At 59.7% G+C, this 13,412-nt stretch overlaps 1 protein-coding gene across 1 annotated transcript; it reads left to right on the forward strand.

Moving 5' to 3' along the window:
• Positions 1–477: 477 nt before the first annotated feature.
• ALX3 (ALX homeobox 3) lies at positions 478–10,906 on the forward strand. The gene is made up of 4 exons (XM_082436441.1): positions 478–792; positions 5,988–6,304; positions 9,169–9,297; positions 9,711–10,906. Exons 1-4 carry the CDS (start codon positions 516–518, stop codon positions 10,017–10,019), a joined length of 1,032 nt encoding a protein of 343 aa, XP_082292567.1. The 5' UTR covers positions 478–515; the 3' UTR covers positions 10,020–10,906.
• The last annotated feature ends 2,506 nt before the right edge of the window (positions 10,907–13,412 follow it).

Raw genomic sequence — 13,412 nt, forward strand, 5'->3', positions numbered from 1 at the left:
TAAAGTCCCAGCCCAGCCCCTACCTGCTGCCTGGCCATTATCCCAGGCTAATGTCAGGAGACCAGGCCTAAAAGTATTTGTTGGGGGTGGAGGTGGTCTCTACCCCCGAACTGCCTCACCCCTCCAGGGTCAAGAGCCTCCGGGCCAGATATCAGGGCCAAGGGTGCTGTTCTAAACAAGGGACTCACCAAGATGGGCAGACAAAAGGGACTCTGCCCTCGAGAGGGGGTGCTTTCCTCCCCCTCTCCAACTGCTTCTGATACCGCGACTGGAGTGAATCAGGGGGCTCCCGGGCTCCGAGGGGTTAACCCGCGCGGGGCCGCACGTGACGTGGATGGTTCCAGCATTAAGTCAGAGTGCGGCCCCCTCCCCTGTCCCCCGCCCCCCGCGGCGCGCGCCGCTCCCGGGGGCTCCGCGCCCCCGCGCCCAGGTCCCTCCCCCTTGGCGGGCGCTCACAGGCCGCGCGGGCAGCGCGAGCCCCGGAGCCCCCGGCGGCCTGTGCGCCCCGAGCCGGCATGGACCCGGAGAGCTGCGCGCCTTTCGGCGTGGGGCCCGGGCCTCGCCCCTACGCGGCCGCCGGGGATGAGCCTCCGGGCCCCCAGGGAGCCCCGGCCGCCGCGCCTCACCTGCACCCCGCGCCACCCCGCGGCCCGCGGCTGACCCGCTTTCCGGCCTGCGGGCCCCTGGAGCCCTACCTCCCGGAGCCGGCCAAGCCGCCCGCCAAGTACCTGCAGGACCTCGGCCCCAGCCCGGCGCTCAACGGCGGCCACTTCTACGAGGGCCCCGCGGAAGGTAAAGCGCGGCGCGGGGCGTAGCGCGCAGCCCCTACCAGCTCTCCGTCTTCCACCCCCGGGCCCGCAGGGGCCTCCCCGCTTCCCTCTCCCGCTCGCCTATTCTTAACTTTTTATCTCTCTCGCCCTTCGCCACGGCTCCCTCTGAAGCCGGACCGGCGCTGGTCCCGGCCGGGCGAAAGCCAGCGCGGTGCGGGAGGCAGAGCCACGCGTGCCTCTGGTGGCGGGAATGGGAGGCGGGAGGTCGAGAGAGGGTGGAGTGGCGACGGCCCGGGGCCCACTCGGGCCCGAAGGCGGCCGGAACCGGGAAAGAGAGATCGTGCTTGGCCGGAGTTGGGCTGGAACTGACACCGACCCCGAAGCCCGGACCGGGCCCAGGGCCCGGGCGCTACACTTAACTCTTGGCCCCGATGCGGGGAGAGAAGCGCGGCTTTTGTGTCTGGCGCCCGCTGAGGGCCCTGAGGCGGGCCCCGACCTACATTGGCCACGCCGGGACTCAGCCGAGGGCTGCGGCCTGGCCTCCCCGGGAAAGGCGCTGCTGCCTGCGCCTTAGGCGCTCGGCGCAGTGGCCGCGGCTAGTGCCGCAATGCCGGGGCCGTTCTCAATACGGAATAACTGTGTTCTTATTTCCCAGACTAACCTGGCCTCCCCGTCGTTATGCACGGCGATGGCCGCCCTTCTCGCAGTCTTGGCTTCCTCGCACTGGATCGTCACCGCGGGGCCGTCGGGAGCGGGCCTAACCCCTGGGTGCCTCCGGCTCCTGGGCCGGTGCCCTATTCGCTAAGGCAGTTGGACCGCGCCGTCTCCCAAGAACGCGCCTGAACTCCGGGGCCTGGCGGGCGGGTTCGCAACCCCGCCGCCGCCCGCTGCACCGGCTGACCTGTGGAAATGTCGGTGCCCGCGCCCGCCTCATCTTTGCTGCCACATCCCGCAGCTTAGGCCCAGAGCTGGATCCTCCGAGATCGGCTGCAACCCGCCTCCGCCCCACTGGCGCCTCGCGGGCCTCCTCGGAGAGGCCAGGCAGCTCGGGCCTTCGCCCAGTCGGGGCGGTGGGAATGTGTAGGGGAGGGCTGGGAGGTGTGTGGGGGTCAGCGGAGGAAATGAGCGAGTCCGCGGAGCTTCGTGTCTGTGCCCTTTGAAAGAGGCTCTCCTGATAAAAACCACAGTTGGGACTTAATGAGAAGCAGTTGGCCTGGCTCCTCTGATCCCAGCCAGACGGCGGCGGCCGCGCAGCGCCGTGAGCACCGCCGGGGACAGGTACCCGGCCTGGCTTGGCGCGCCGCGTCCAGCAGGACCCACCCTGCAGGTCCGCGTCCCTGCTGGGCGCGACGGATCCCGCACGGACCGCCAGGATTGCGACCGGCCCCGGCCCCGGCGCCGAGCAAACTACGGAGAGCGCTGGAGCAGAACGAGCGGCGGGGAGGAATCTAGCGACGGCGAGGGTGTTAACAACGAAATGCGTGGAAAGAAAACCAAAAAGTGTAAACAACCACCGAAAAGAGGGAAAAGGAAATTGGACAAAACAACAGAGGAGAGAGGAAAGGAGAGCTAAAAGGCGGTCGGCGAACTGGGCAGAACGGAAAGGAATAAATGAACGAATGAAAAAAAGAAAGCAAGGGGAGGATCGAACGAAGCGGGTAAATGGAGAAGGAGGGAACGGAGGAAGAGAGAAGCAGCAGACAGACAATACGAAAGAAAAAAAGGACATCCTGAAAGAGTAGAAAATAGCAAAATGGGGACAAGTGGGAGAAGGAAATTAACCATTCCAATTGAGCAGAGGACAGACCAAACGAAAAGGAGGCGCGGCGGGTGCGAGCCGAGACTGGGTAGAGACCCCGGCCGCCACTGGCCTCCCCAGTGCCCTGGCCTGAACTCGGCAGGCGGGCGGGTGGCCTGCGTCCGTGTGGCAGAGCTGGGCTGCTAGGGAGGGACAGCCCCGGGGACTGGGGCCGCGCGGTCTGCTTGGTGGGAAATGTTGGTCAAAGGGGGAACCCGCTTAATTTCTTGGCTTTTAAAATAACGAGCTCCGAGCGTTTCCAGTTCAGACCAGTGAGCGCGCAGCTGCGCCCATCTGCTGCGCGATCCTTGCGAGGCCGGGCAATTGCGCGCTCGAGAGCCTGGCACGGCGCTCCTCTCCAGCCCTTGGCCGCCCTGTGCGGAGAGCGCCCAGCCCCGGTCTGCCCCGCGGTCGCGTCCTGGCGGCGCCAGCCATCTTCGCGCCCTCAGCGCGTGGCTGCTCAGAGGGACGGAGAAGTGCCTGGCTCTTCCTGCTCTGCCGGGGTCTGTCCCCTAGCTTGGCTTCTTGATCTCGGAACGCGCCCGCCGCCGCTGAGGCCCTGAGCCAGATAACCAGGCTGACCGTGGTCTCCGGGCCGGCCGCGGACTTCGAGAAGAGTCCTCAGCCGTTGGCCCCGGCTGAGGCCTCTAGGGCAAGACTGGGAACCTCGAGGGAGAGCACCAAGGCCCCACTGGGGGTTTACAAACGGCGTGTAGGTCCACACCAGCTTCGGATATTCAGCCGGAGCAGCGGAAGCCCAGGCTTCAGAGAGCTCTGCGGGTCGCTTGGGAAAGGGCGCGCGCGCGGAGCAAGGCTGCCGCGAAAGCTGAAAGCCGGATGGCTGGTCCTGCGGCGTCGATGGACGCCATCCATGGGGCCAGCGGGGCTCCCGGTAGGCAGCCCGAGCTGTGCGGCTCCCGACCTGCCAAGGCTTCGAGGCAGCCGCTAGGGGCTCTGGCAGCCCCCCGCGTGGGGGAGTGCACGGGGTGTGAGAGCCGAGTCAGGGACAGAGCTCTGCTGGTGCTCCTCCTGACTCTTGTCTTTCAGGCCCAACAGACTGCTGCTGCGGTTCTGCGGTTGTGCAGGCCACGGACACCCCAGTGCTGAGCTCCGACGCTTCCTATCTCCAACAGGAGCACTACCCCCTTAATCAGCCAGTGTCCCCACCAGGCGCAAGTGACTCCTGTACAGAGCCTGTGCACATCTTAAACACGCTCCGGGCTTACAGTGCATCTTTCCCCTGATAAGCTTAGATTCCAACTGCTGGCTTCTATTGCTGCTCTGCCTTTCTTTGATCGCTGCCCTTCGTTTAGCCCACCTCCATCTCTTTTCTCCTCTGGGCCTTGCTCCTCAGGAGGCTGCTTGGTGTTCTATGAGGCATGCCCCTGTCTCCAAAGTGGGGGGTTGCTGCCCTTACACTGGAGTCCTCCAGGCGGATGGAGGTTCCAGGACAATGGCAATGAAAAGGGAAGAAGTTCTGTGGTCCTCTGAGAGGGCTGCAGAATGGGCAGTCCTGGGAGGCCGACTCCCAGGAGGCCAGCAGGGGCCGGCAGGCTTGGCTCTTTTTTTGGATAGCTATTCTGAGACGGCCTGCTGCATTTTCATCCTTTACCCTGGTAGCTGGGTGGCTTAAGGTCAAGAAGGCAAGTCCCAGAGCTCCAGGTCTGATCACTTCCAATCTGGGCAGATCCTATTGAGACAGTCACTGAGGGCCCAAGAGGCAGATGAGCAAGCCCCAGAGCTTTGGGGAGCCCTCTGCAGTGACATCAGTGCTCCTCTGACCCCGTCCCTGAGACACCCTCGCCCTTTTCTGCCTGGAGTCCAGCTGTCCCTCCCTCTGAATCCAAGATACCGAGACCCCTCCCTCTCAGGCCTGCTGTGTGTACGGTGCCCCCTCCCAGTCTCCCTGGTCTTCCTGACCATTTAAAATTATTTGGTTCAACTTCCATTGAGTCCTCCTTCCTCAGGTCCTACCAGGTGGAACTACCCCAGAACCAAAATGTGTTGTCCAGGAATAGAAGTCAGGGACTGAAGCATTTTCCCCACCTATGCTCCACCTGAATTATGAAAGAAGCCTGGTGTCTGGGCTGTCACTATGCACCGGCCTGAGGGCAGGCCCTCCCTGACTCTCCCCAGCCTCCAGGACACACTCGTGAAGCGTAGCTTATTTCACAGCCTGGGTGGTCCTGGGAGGTCACCCACCACCTTCCAGCTTGGGGGGACCTCGCCCAACTTGTCCTCCACAGGCAGGCAGGAACCCGTCAGACCCAGAACCCCAGAGCCCATCTCTCCAGTTCTATCCCCGCCCCCCACCCCCCACCCCCCAAGCTGTGATCCCAACACTAAGTCCTGGGAAAGAAACTGCCTCTTGGTGCCAGCTCGCTGGGCCTCCTGGGGGCCAGGCCCCCACTGGGGATGGGCCTGGGGCCAGGGAAGAGGCTGTGTGAATCAGTGGGGCATCTTTGTGGCGCTGCTTCTGCCATCCCAGAGGACTGTTAAGAAGAGATTTCATGGCGACGCTGCTGGGGGTCCTTGCCAGAGGGAGAGGGCGGGGTGATCAGGGTGACCTATTTTCCACCATGCCCCAGTCGTGGTAGAGCTCCATCAAGTTTCCTGAGTGAGGGCTAGCACGTCAGAGTGGGGCTGCTTGTTAATCGTGGGCAATGGGGGAGCCGTCAGAAACTCCTGGGGAGGGGAGGGGCAGACGATGACACGAATGATGGGCTATGGAACTGTGCCCTGTTTCCACACTGTCCCCTACCTCTCCTTCTCCGAGCATAGCCTGTCTCCTATCTCCTGCTCTCTAATGCTGGAGCTTAAGTCCTTGCCCAAACATCAGTATTTTCAGAGGAATCTGACAATCCTTCTTGAAGCTTCTTTGCCCCATCTTGCCTTTCACACCCCAGGGCAGGGGGATTTGACATTGTCCTGAGACTTGGGGTTCAGAGAATAAAGCCCAGCCAGATCAGCCAAAGGTGGTCTGAGTATCCCTGTCCCTATCCAGTCCTGGAGCAGAGGCGTGGGCATGGGAGCCAAGGCCTGCAGAGTCAGGGGCAAGGAGGCCACCCCCTCTTCCCGCCCCTGTGCTATGCCCTGCCATGGCATCAATCCTGGCACCTCCACGCCCTGTGGGACGCGCCACCACAGAATACTTCCCCGAAATGAACCCCCCTCCGTCCCCAGCAGATCCGCCCAGACCACAGAGCACATGGTTCCCCAGGGCCCCCTCCCCAGCTGGAGGCTCAGCAGGCAGGCCTCCGAATGCCAGGCTCCCTTGAAGGGTGGCTGCCAGGAGGACGGGAGGAAAAAGGAAGGGGGAGGCGGGGACTGAAGCGTCAACGTTCTTCCCCCTCCCTCTATTCCACCCACAAAACCCCCCGGTTCGGTTTCCATCCTCCTTTTTGTGTTTTCCATTGCAGCTGAGGAGAAGGCCTCCAAAGCTGCCAGCTTCCCCCAGCTGCCCTTGGACTGCCGAGGGGGCCCCCGAGACGGGCCCTCTAACTTGCCAGGCTCCCCAGGCCCCTGCCTGGCCAGCCTGCGTGTCCCTCTGTCCCCGGGACTCCCTGACTCCATGGAGTTGGCCAAGAACAAGAGCAAGAAGCGCCGTAACCGCACGACCTTCAGCACGTTCCAGCTGGAGGAGCTGGAGAAAGTCTTCCAGAAAACCCACTACCCTGATGTGTATGCCCGGGAGCAGCTGGCTCTGCGCACGGACCTCACCGAGGCCCGGGTACAGGTGAGGGCACTCCGGCCACAGGGCTCTCTGGCTGCCTCAACCATCCAGACCATAAGCCGGGCCACGGAGGGGCCGGGAGAGGTGGACGCTGGCACCACACAGAGTCGGCCTGCCCCCGTCGGCCCTCCTGGGCTCCCCTCCACGCCCTGCTCTGCTGCAGCCACAGGCTTGCGGCCCAAGTTGAGGCTCCTGCATGGGATGGGGGTGACAGGCTCCTGGAGTCAAAAGACCTGTATGGGAGTCCTAACTCTGCCACTTCTAGCTGACCAGGTGACTTGGGGCATGTCACTGAATCTCTGTCTTGGTTTCCCAATTTAAGAAAAGGGAATGATAGTACTACCTGCATAAGGAGAATCTTTGAGGATCACAGATGTGTGCATTTTGGAAGACGTGAAATGCTAAAACACGAATCAGGGCTTCTCCCAAGGTAGCTGCCCAGAGTGGGGAGGGTCCCTGCCGGGGGTCTCAGGATCGGTGATGCTTAAAGCCATCCTGAACCAGTGACCTCAGTCCTGCCAACTCCCAGACTGTGGCTGGGAGAGCCTGTCCGGGAGCCCCTGCCCACAACAAACTCTTCCCCAACAGAAATCAGGCCCCGGGGCGGGATGGGGCTGTTGCCAGCTTCACTAGGGTGGAGCCCAGCCTGTGTAGATGGGGTGGGAGGATGGAGGAATGCTGGGAAAGGAAGAAGGGAAGGGAATCCATGTCCAAGGCATGCTGGAAGTGAGCAAGAGCATGAAGGTGGCAGACAGGAGGTGGGGATGGAAAAGGAGGCTTCAGTAAGAGTCTGGCCCAAGAGGAAGATGGTCACTGCTGCCTTGCTCTGAGCCTGCTTGATATGCAGCAGGCTCCCTGATGCCAAATAAGGGGCACCGGGAGAAGGGTTGGGTTTGGGCCTCTTGGGAAAGGTGAGGAGGTGACCTCTAAGCAGAGGACAGTCCCTCTCCCGGCAGAGGAGACTCAGTAGGGGCAGAGCTCACGCTTATCACAATCTGGGTGGGGCCCCTCCAGAGGCTCCGAGGGCACTGGGGCAGGGGCCAGCTCTGGCAGAATATGGGAACCAGCAGTCAGTCTATAAAGAGGCCAGCTGCGGCCTAGCAGAGAAGGCCCTACAGCTGGATTCAACATAGGATGAGAGGGAGTTGGGCTGTTTCCCCTTCTCTGCTGGGTCTTCCTGCTTCCATGTTCCTACCAGGTGGAACCCAAAACGGACTTCCAGAACTGTTCCCCAGGGCTCCTCAGGGCCTGGGGCCATCAGGGTAAGAGGCCCAGCATTCAAGGTAACCCCAGACCACATAAGCCGTAGAAGTCCAAATGTCACCTATCCAGACACCCCAGCAGGCCTTAGTGGGGGTGGGGGGACTCTGAATAGCTGCCCCGGTGCAACTGCTTTGGGGAAGCGGAGCACACTTCCCCCACTGCTCTTCTAGGCCTTTTCAACCCTAGAAGCGTGGAGGCGTGGCCACAAGGCCCCCCAGACCTAGTCTAGAAGCTTCCGTGATGACTGAAGCCCAAGAGTAGGGATGCTTGGCAGACGCATGACACCACCCATAGACCTCACCCCGTTGGGAGGAATAAGGGGACCACACGGGACAGTGCAGGGGGCAGGTTCAGAGCGAGGAGGGGAGAGCGGGTGGTGACAGGGAAGAATTCCCAGAAAAGTGATCAGCAACTCCAGGCTCTTTCATCTCCTGCAGGGAAGGGAGAGTAGGGAAAGGAGAGCCGGTTGCGGGTCCTTCCTCAGCCTCGCCCCAGGCCTGCTCTGGGATCCTGCTTGCATGAGAGGCGGTGTGGGAAGTGAGGGACTCAGGTAGGGTTACTTTTACACACTCGCAGCTTCTTTTGTTGTGGCTCCCAGCTAAATCCCTGGAAAGCAGGAGGATTTTTTGGGTTTGGTTTGGTTTTGATATTGCCAATGTCCAGCCTAGAGCCTGACACATAAAAGTTTATTATATGATAGAAATACACAATACGTGCACCAATACACATAGGGCACATACCAGATGACAAATCCACCCCAGATATGTGCACAGCACACGGGTATGCCACCCCACCCGCCAAGAGCTCACAAATGAATGGGAAAGGCAGATTCCAAAACAGATAATGGTAGTGGGATGTGGTAAGTATAATGAGAGCAATGCTGGGGTATTTAGGAAGTCCAGTGGAGGGTGCCCAGCTCAGATGTATGGGGGGGATGGGTAGCGCAGGCAGGGAAAACGTGGGCAAAGGCAGGAGGGGCAAGATAGCAGAGTGTTTTAAAGGCGAGCTGAGGTGAGAGGCAGCTAAGAAGAATTGAGTGTTGTTGCCTGACAGGAGATGAGGCTGTGGGGAGGGGCAGGGGTCAGTGCCAAGGGGCCTTGTGAAGGAGCTGGGCTCTAGGCCGAGGTCTCCCGGGAACCACTGAGAGTTTAAGCAGAAGCAGGACAGGACCCGAACAGAAATATCTTTAAGATTTCTCAGATGCGGTAAGGTGGGAACACTGGGAAAGAGATGAGGCAGGGGGGCTAGAAACCCAACATATGTGTACTGGTCCAGGGCCTCTGAGGCCACGGACCCCAATGATACCCTTACCAGACACAGCCAGGCTGGAGAACCAGAGAGTGACTCAGCCCCGGGAGTGGGGGAGGGCCCATGGGGCCAATAAACCCGCTCTGGGCTTGGGCCTCTCTTAGGCCCCATCCCAGCTCCCTCCCTGGCCCTGAGGAGGATGTGAATTTATAAGTTCCTGCAACTCAAGATCCTCCAGGCTGGAGCCAGCTCCCCACCACCCCACAGGAGGATGCAACCATCAGCTCTCTCCCCAGTGGGCTCCACGCCTCAGGGCTGCTTTATCACCCCCTCAACCTCTCCCAACCTGCCCCCAGGTCTGGTTTCAGAACCGCAGAGCCAAGTGGCGGAAGCGTGAGCGTTATGGGAAGATCCAGGAGGGGCGGAACCCCTTCACGTCTGCCTATGACATCTCCATGCTGCCCCGAACCGACAGCCATCCCCAGGTGAGACCCCCTCCCCACCCAGACTCGGGGCCTGGCAATTCCATGGGGAAGCCAGCAAGAGTGTGAACTGTGGCCCCAGGGAGACCTGGAGCAGCATTAGGGCTCCAAGTGATTGTGGGTAAATCCCTTCTTCCTCTGCAAAATGGGCTTTTACCAGTCTCATGAATGATGTATGCAGAGCAGTTGGTACAAAGGAATCACTAGAGGAAATCTCATTTTGAGATGTAATGGCAGGGGCCTTCTGAGATGCCACTGCAAGTGTTGGGGGTAGGAGGGAGCAGATTCTAGACCGGGACCAAGTGGAGTTTTCTTGTAAAGTTTCTGGAGCCGTAAGGGCAATGAGAGAGTCCCTAGGTAAGGAGGCCCCCCAGGCTCCTGATTCATGGGCTTTCTTTTTCTCTCTCTCTTTTCAGCTGCAGAACTCCCTGTGGCCCAGTCCAGGGTCTGGGAGCCCCAGGGGGCCCTGCCTTATGTCTCCAGAGGGCATCCCCTCCCCATGCATGTCTCCATACTCCCACTCTCATGGGAATGTGGCTGGCTTCATGGGGGTACCAGGCTCTCCTGGAGCCCACCCTGGCATCTACTCCATCCATGGCTTTTCCCCTGCCCTAGGGGGCCCCAGCTTTGAGCCCTCCCCGGATGGCGACTATAAGTCTCCAAGCCTCATCTCACTCAGGGTGAAGTCCAAGGAGCCACCCAGCCTGCTGAACTGGACCACATGATCTGTCACGTGGACATGCAGACTGAGCTGCCCAACCCCGTTTCTGTTTCCAGCTGCTCCCACCCCACCCCGGCCTGGATGCCAGAGAGGACACACCTCTGCCTCCAAGGCCCAGATGGTTCCTGGAGGCCCCGGCAGAGCAGCTGGGACCCTCAGGCTTCCGCAGGGAACAAGCTACAGAATCTTTTCTGTTAGAATAAGGTGAGGTTGCCCAGGAGAAAAGGGGCTTCAAAGCAGGTAGGACTCTTCCTACCACACACTGGGTCCCCTCCCCCAAACCCTGGGCCAGAGGGAAAAAGATACTGCCCTGCTTCCTTCAGACTTTGTCTGAGTTTAACTGTCATCCCTCCAGCTGAAACAACTTAACTGGCACTTCATTCAGGGAATGCAGGAAAATGGGAGGACGAAACAGGTTGAACTGGGCGGCGCTCCCTGCCTCTTAGGGGAAACCAGTCTTGTATGACAACCTAGGGCCGGCCTCACTTCCCCCTCCCACCACAAGGGGGCGTGCACCCAGCGTCTGGCACTGACAAGGGCCTGTAAACTGGAGGTCAGTGTAAAAGGTACCCCTTCTCCCCTGCTCAGCCATCTCTACTCTTGACCTGCAACATGTGCCCCCTCCTGCAACATGCTATGGAGTCCTCTTCCCCCTCCAAGGGGCAGAAATTCCACCAGAAACCACCAAATATTTGGATTCTCTTCCATGAGATCAGGCCAGAGCAATGCCATGGAAACCTTAGGCTCCCTTGGTTTACTCACTGGCTGTTGGTGAGAATAAAACAGATTTCCACAGACTCAGCCCCTGAGATTCCAAACCCCACTTTTGTAAAGGTACTTTTGTAAAAAATGTGCTGCCCAGCATAATAATAAAAGTGGCAGTATTTTTTATACCAGGTGATTGTGTATCCTCAGGGTTTGGCACTTGGTTGCTCTAAGGCTGGTCTGTGCCTGGGGTCCAAGCAGGGATCCTAGAGGCTAGGGGAAGATGGGCCTGCGGCCAGCCCTCAATGTGTGCCATGCCTGGCCCTGTCACCTGCTCGGGGTCCCTGTGGCTTCGGCTGGTACAAGGAGGAAGGGAAAAGCCCAGCTCTAGGGTTGCTGGGCTCATCTGGAAGGGAAAATTCGGCATGGGAAGGGGAGTGAGAGAGCTGAAATAAGCTTGTGGCTGAACTGACACTGGAGGGGAGATGGAACGGAAGTCCAGGAAGCCCACCGAGTGTTCTGAGCTCCCCTAGGCTGGGACCCCAGAGTAGTGGGGGTGTGGCCATTCCCTGCTCCCAGACGCCCAGGAGCATGTCTGAGCTGTAGGGCAGAGACGAAAGCCAGGACTCTTTCTTGTGGTTTCAGAGTATTACCCATTCTATCCTTCATCCCCGCTTTCTGCCTTATCTTCCTGGAAGGCAGGAAAGAAGCAGGCCTGGCCCTCCCACCCTCCCAGTAAACACAACCACATTGCTCAGAGCAGCTCAGCCTCAGCTAGCAGCCCAGCTCCCCGACCCCGGGCCTCCTCCTCCAGGCCCAGAGAAACCCAAGCACACAAAGATTCCAGTGGCCAGGGCCGTGCTTCTTCCCAAGGAGACTGCAAATCCATCAGATCGGATTTACCAGCCAAGACAGTCACTGTGACGAGGCCCAAGCATCACCCAGAGGAAACCAGTGTCCTCCTTCTCTTCCCTTCCCTTCATTTGAGGGCCTGGCTTCTGAGGTCCAGGTGTGAGCCCCATGTGCGCCAGGAAGGGAAGAGTCTGGGCAGTACAGAGAGGCAGCCCCGGCTACTGCTGACGAACAGAACCACCTTCGCCCAGCTGGTCAATAATGAACTGGGGTACAAACCCACACTTCTAATTCCAGGGCTAAGAGAACTGCACTAGAAGTTTCTTCACCCAAGGAGTGGCCAGCAAAATTTTGGACTTTTTGTCTCACAAAAGTTAAGAGAGATGCAGAGAGAAAGATTAGTTTGTTCTACAAATATTGAGTGCCCACTTGTGCTGGGTATTGTGTTGGGTGCCAGAGATAGAGTGATGGTCAAGAAAAACCATGATTCCCTCTCTCACAGCTTAGAAAGAGGGAAGAGGAAAGAATCTGTGAAAGCAAAGGAAGCAGAAGTGGGGAAGAGACAGACAAGAGAAGAAAATAAAGTTGAGTCAGAGATCAGTGCAGCAACGGCAGGAGAGGCAGGCAGAGGCCAGAGCGGGCCCTGTGCGGGAGGGAGGCCCTGGTGGGGGAGGGCACAGGGAGGCCAGAGACCAGCTACTGGCTCCCATCCAGGGGCATCTGCCCACAGCTCATATTTTTCTGTCTAGTGACAGCTAAATGAAGAGAAAGCTAACTTTACAACCGCCCACTTCACACATAATGAATATGAATGGGCATCCCGGAGCCTGTTCCCTAGGATTATCTGTGAGTTGACGGGTTCTCCCACTGACTGGGCCATCCCAGCCAGCCTGTCCCCTGGCTGGGACTCAGGCAGCCCTTCCACCTGCTTCCCATTAGCCGTCCTTCCATCTTCCCCTCCTCCTCCACACCCTAGGCGTCTCACCCCTAAGACAGCCCCCAGGTCTCCAGACGCCCCTGCCCCCATGGCCTCACTCCAGAGGCAACCTCAGCCCTCAGCCTAGGCCCGATGTTTTCCCAAGGCCAGGCTGGGGCTCTGGTCGGCCCCTCTGAAAAAGAAAAGGGAAGTGGCCCCACTTGAAATCTCAACCTAAGAGAGGTGCTAGGCTCGGTCTCCCTTTGCTAAGGCTCCTCTCTGCTCCTGTGAGGCCCACCCAGAGAAGCCCTAAATCTTGGTCCTGGCAGGGGCCCGGACACCAGGTCCGGAGAGGAGGGCCCTAGCCAGATGGCCCTTCAGTCCCAGCTTCTAGCCTCAGTCCAGCATCAGGAAATGCTTCTCATTAGAGGCATTCAGTCTTCGGCCCCGGCCTCCCCCAGTCCTTTACACGTGAACCTGAATAACAACCCCAAAGTGCAGACCCTCTGTAGCTCCAGACGGGAACAGAGCCCAGTATCCCCAGGAACTGAGCATTTCCTGTATCCGGCAGAGGGAGAACATACCTCACCCCTGCTCCAGCCTTGGCCACGGGCTCATCCCAGCCATGAGCACAAAGCGTCCGCTCTTGGAGCCCTTGTTCCTGATGCTGGAGCCCCCTTGCCTTCCCCTCAACAACTGCAGCCTCCCCTCGCCCTGTCCCTTCTCCAGGAGGTGGGCACCAGCTGGGAGCAACGGTCCTGTGGAGCCCTGAAGATGTCTGTCTCAGTACCTAGCACATTACTGCTCTTACTTGCTTTTATGGCCAGCTCTCCATCAGCTGTGAGCTTGTCAAGGAAAGTAAGAGTGTGGTGTCCTATTCACCTGGACACTCAGGGCACCCAGAACGGGGACCGGCCCAGAACA

This window comes from Balaenoptera physalus (assembly GCF_965194825.1).
Source record: "Balaenoptera physalus genome assembly, chromosome: 1".
NCBI lineage: Eukaryota > Metazoa > Chordata > Mammalia > Artiodactyla > Balaenopteridae > Balaenoptera > Balaenoptera physalus.

What these genes read in the sequence shown, in the direction of transcription:
- ALX3 (XM_082436441.1), top strand. Translation starts at nt 516, where the DNA reads ATGGACCCGGAGAGCTGCGCGCCTTTCGGCGTGGGGCCCGGGCCTCGC. An exon ending in TCACCGAGGCCCGGGTACAG is followed by an intron (nt 6,305 to 9,168) that starts GTGAGGGCACTC and finishes ACCTGCCCCCAG; the next exon opens with GTCTGGTTTCAGAACCGCAG. An exon ending in GAACCGACAGCCATCCCCAG is followed by an intron (nt 9,298 to 9,710) that starts GTGAGACCCCCT and finishes CTCTCTTTTCAG; the next exon opens with CTGCAGAACTCCCTGTGGCC.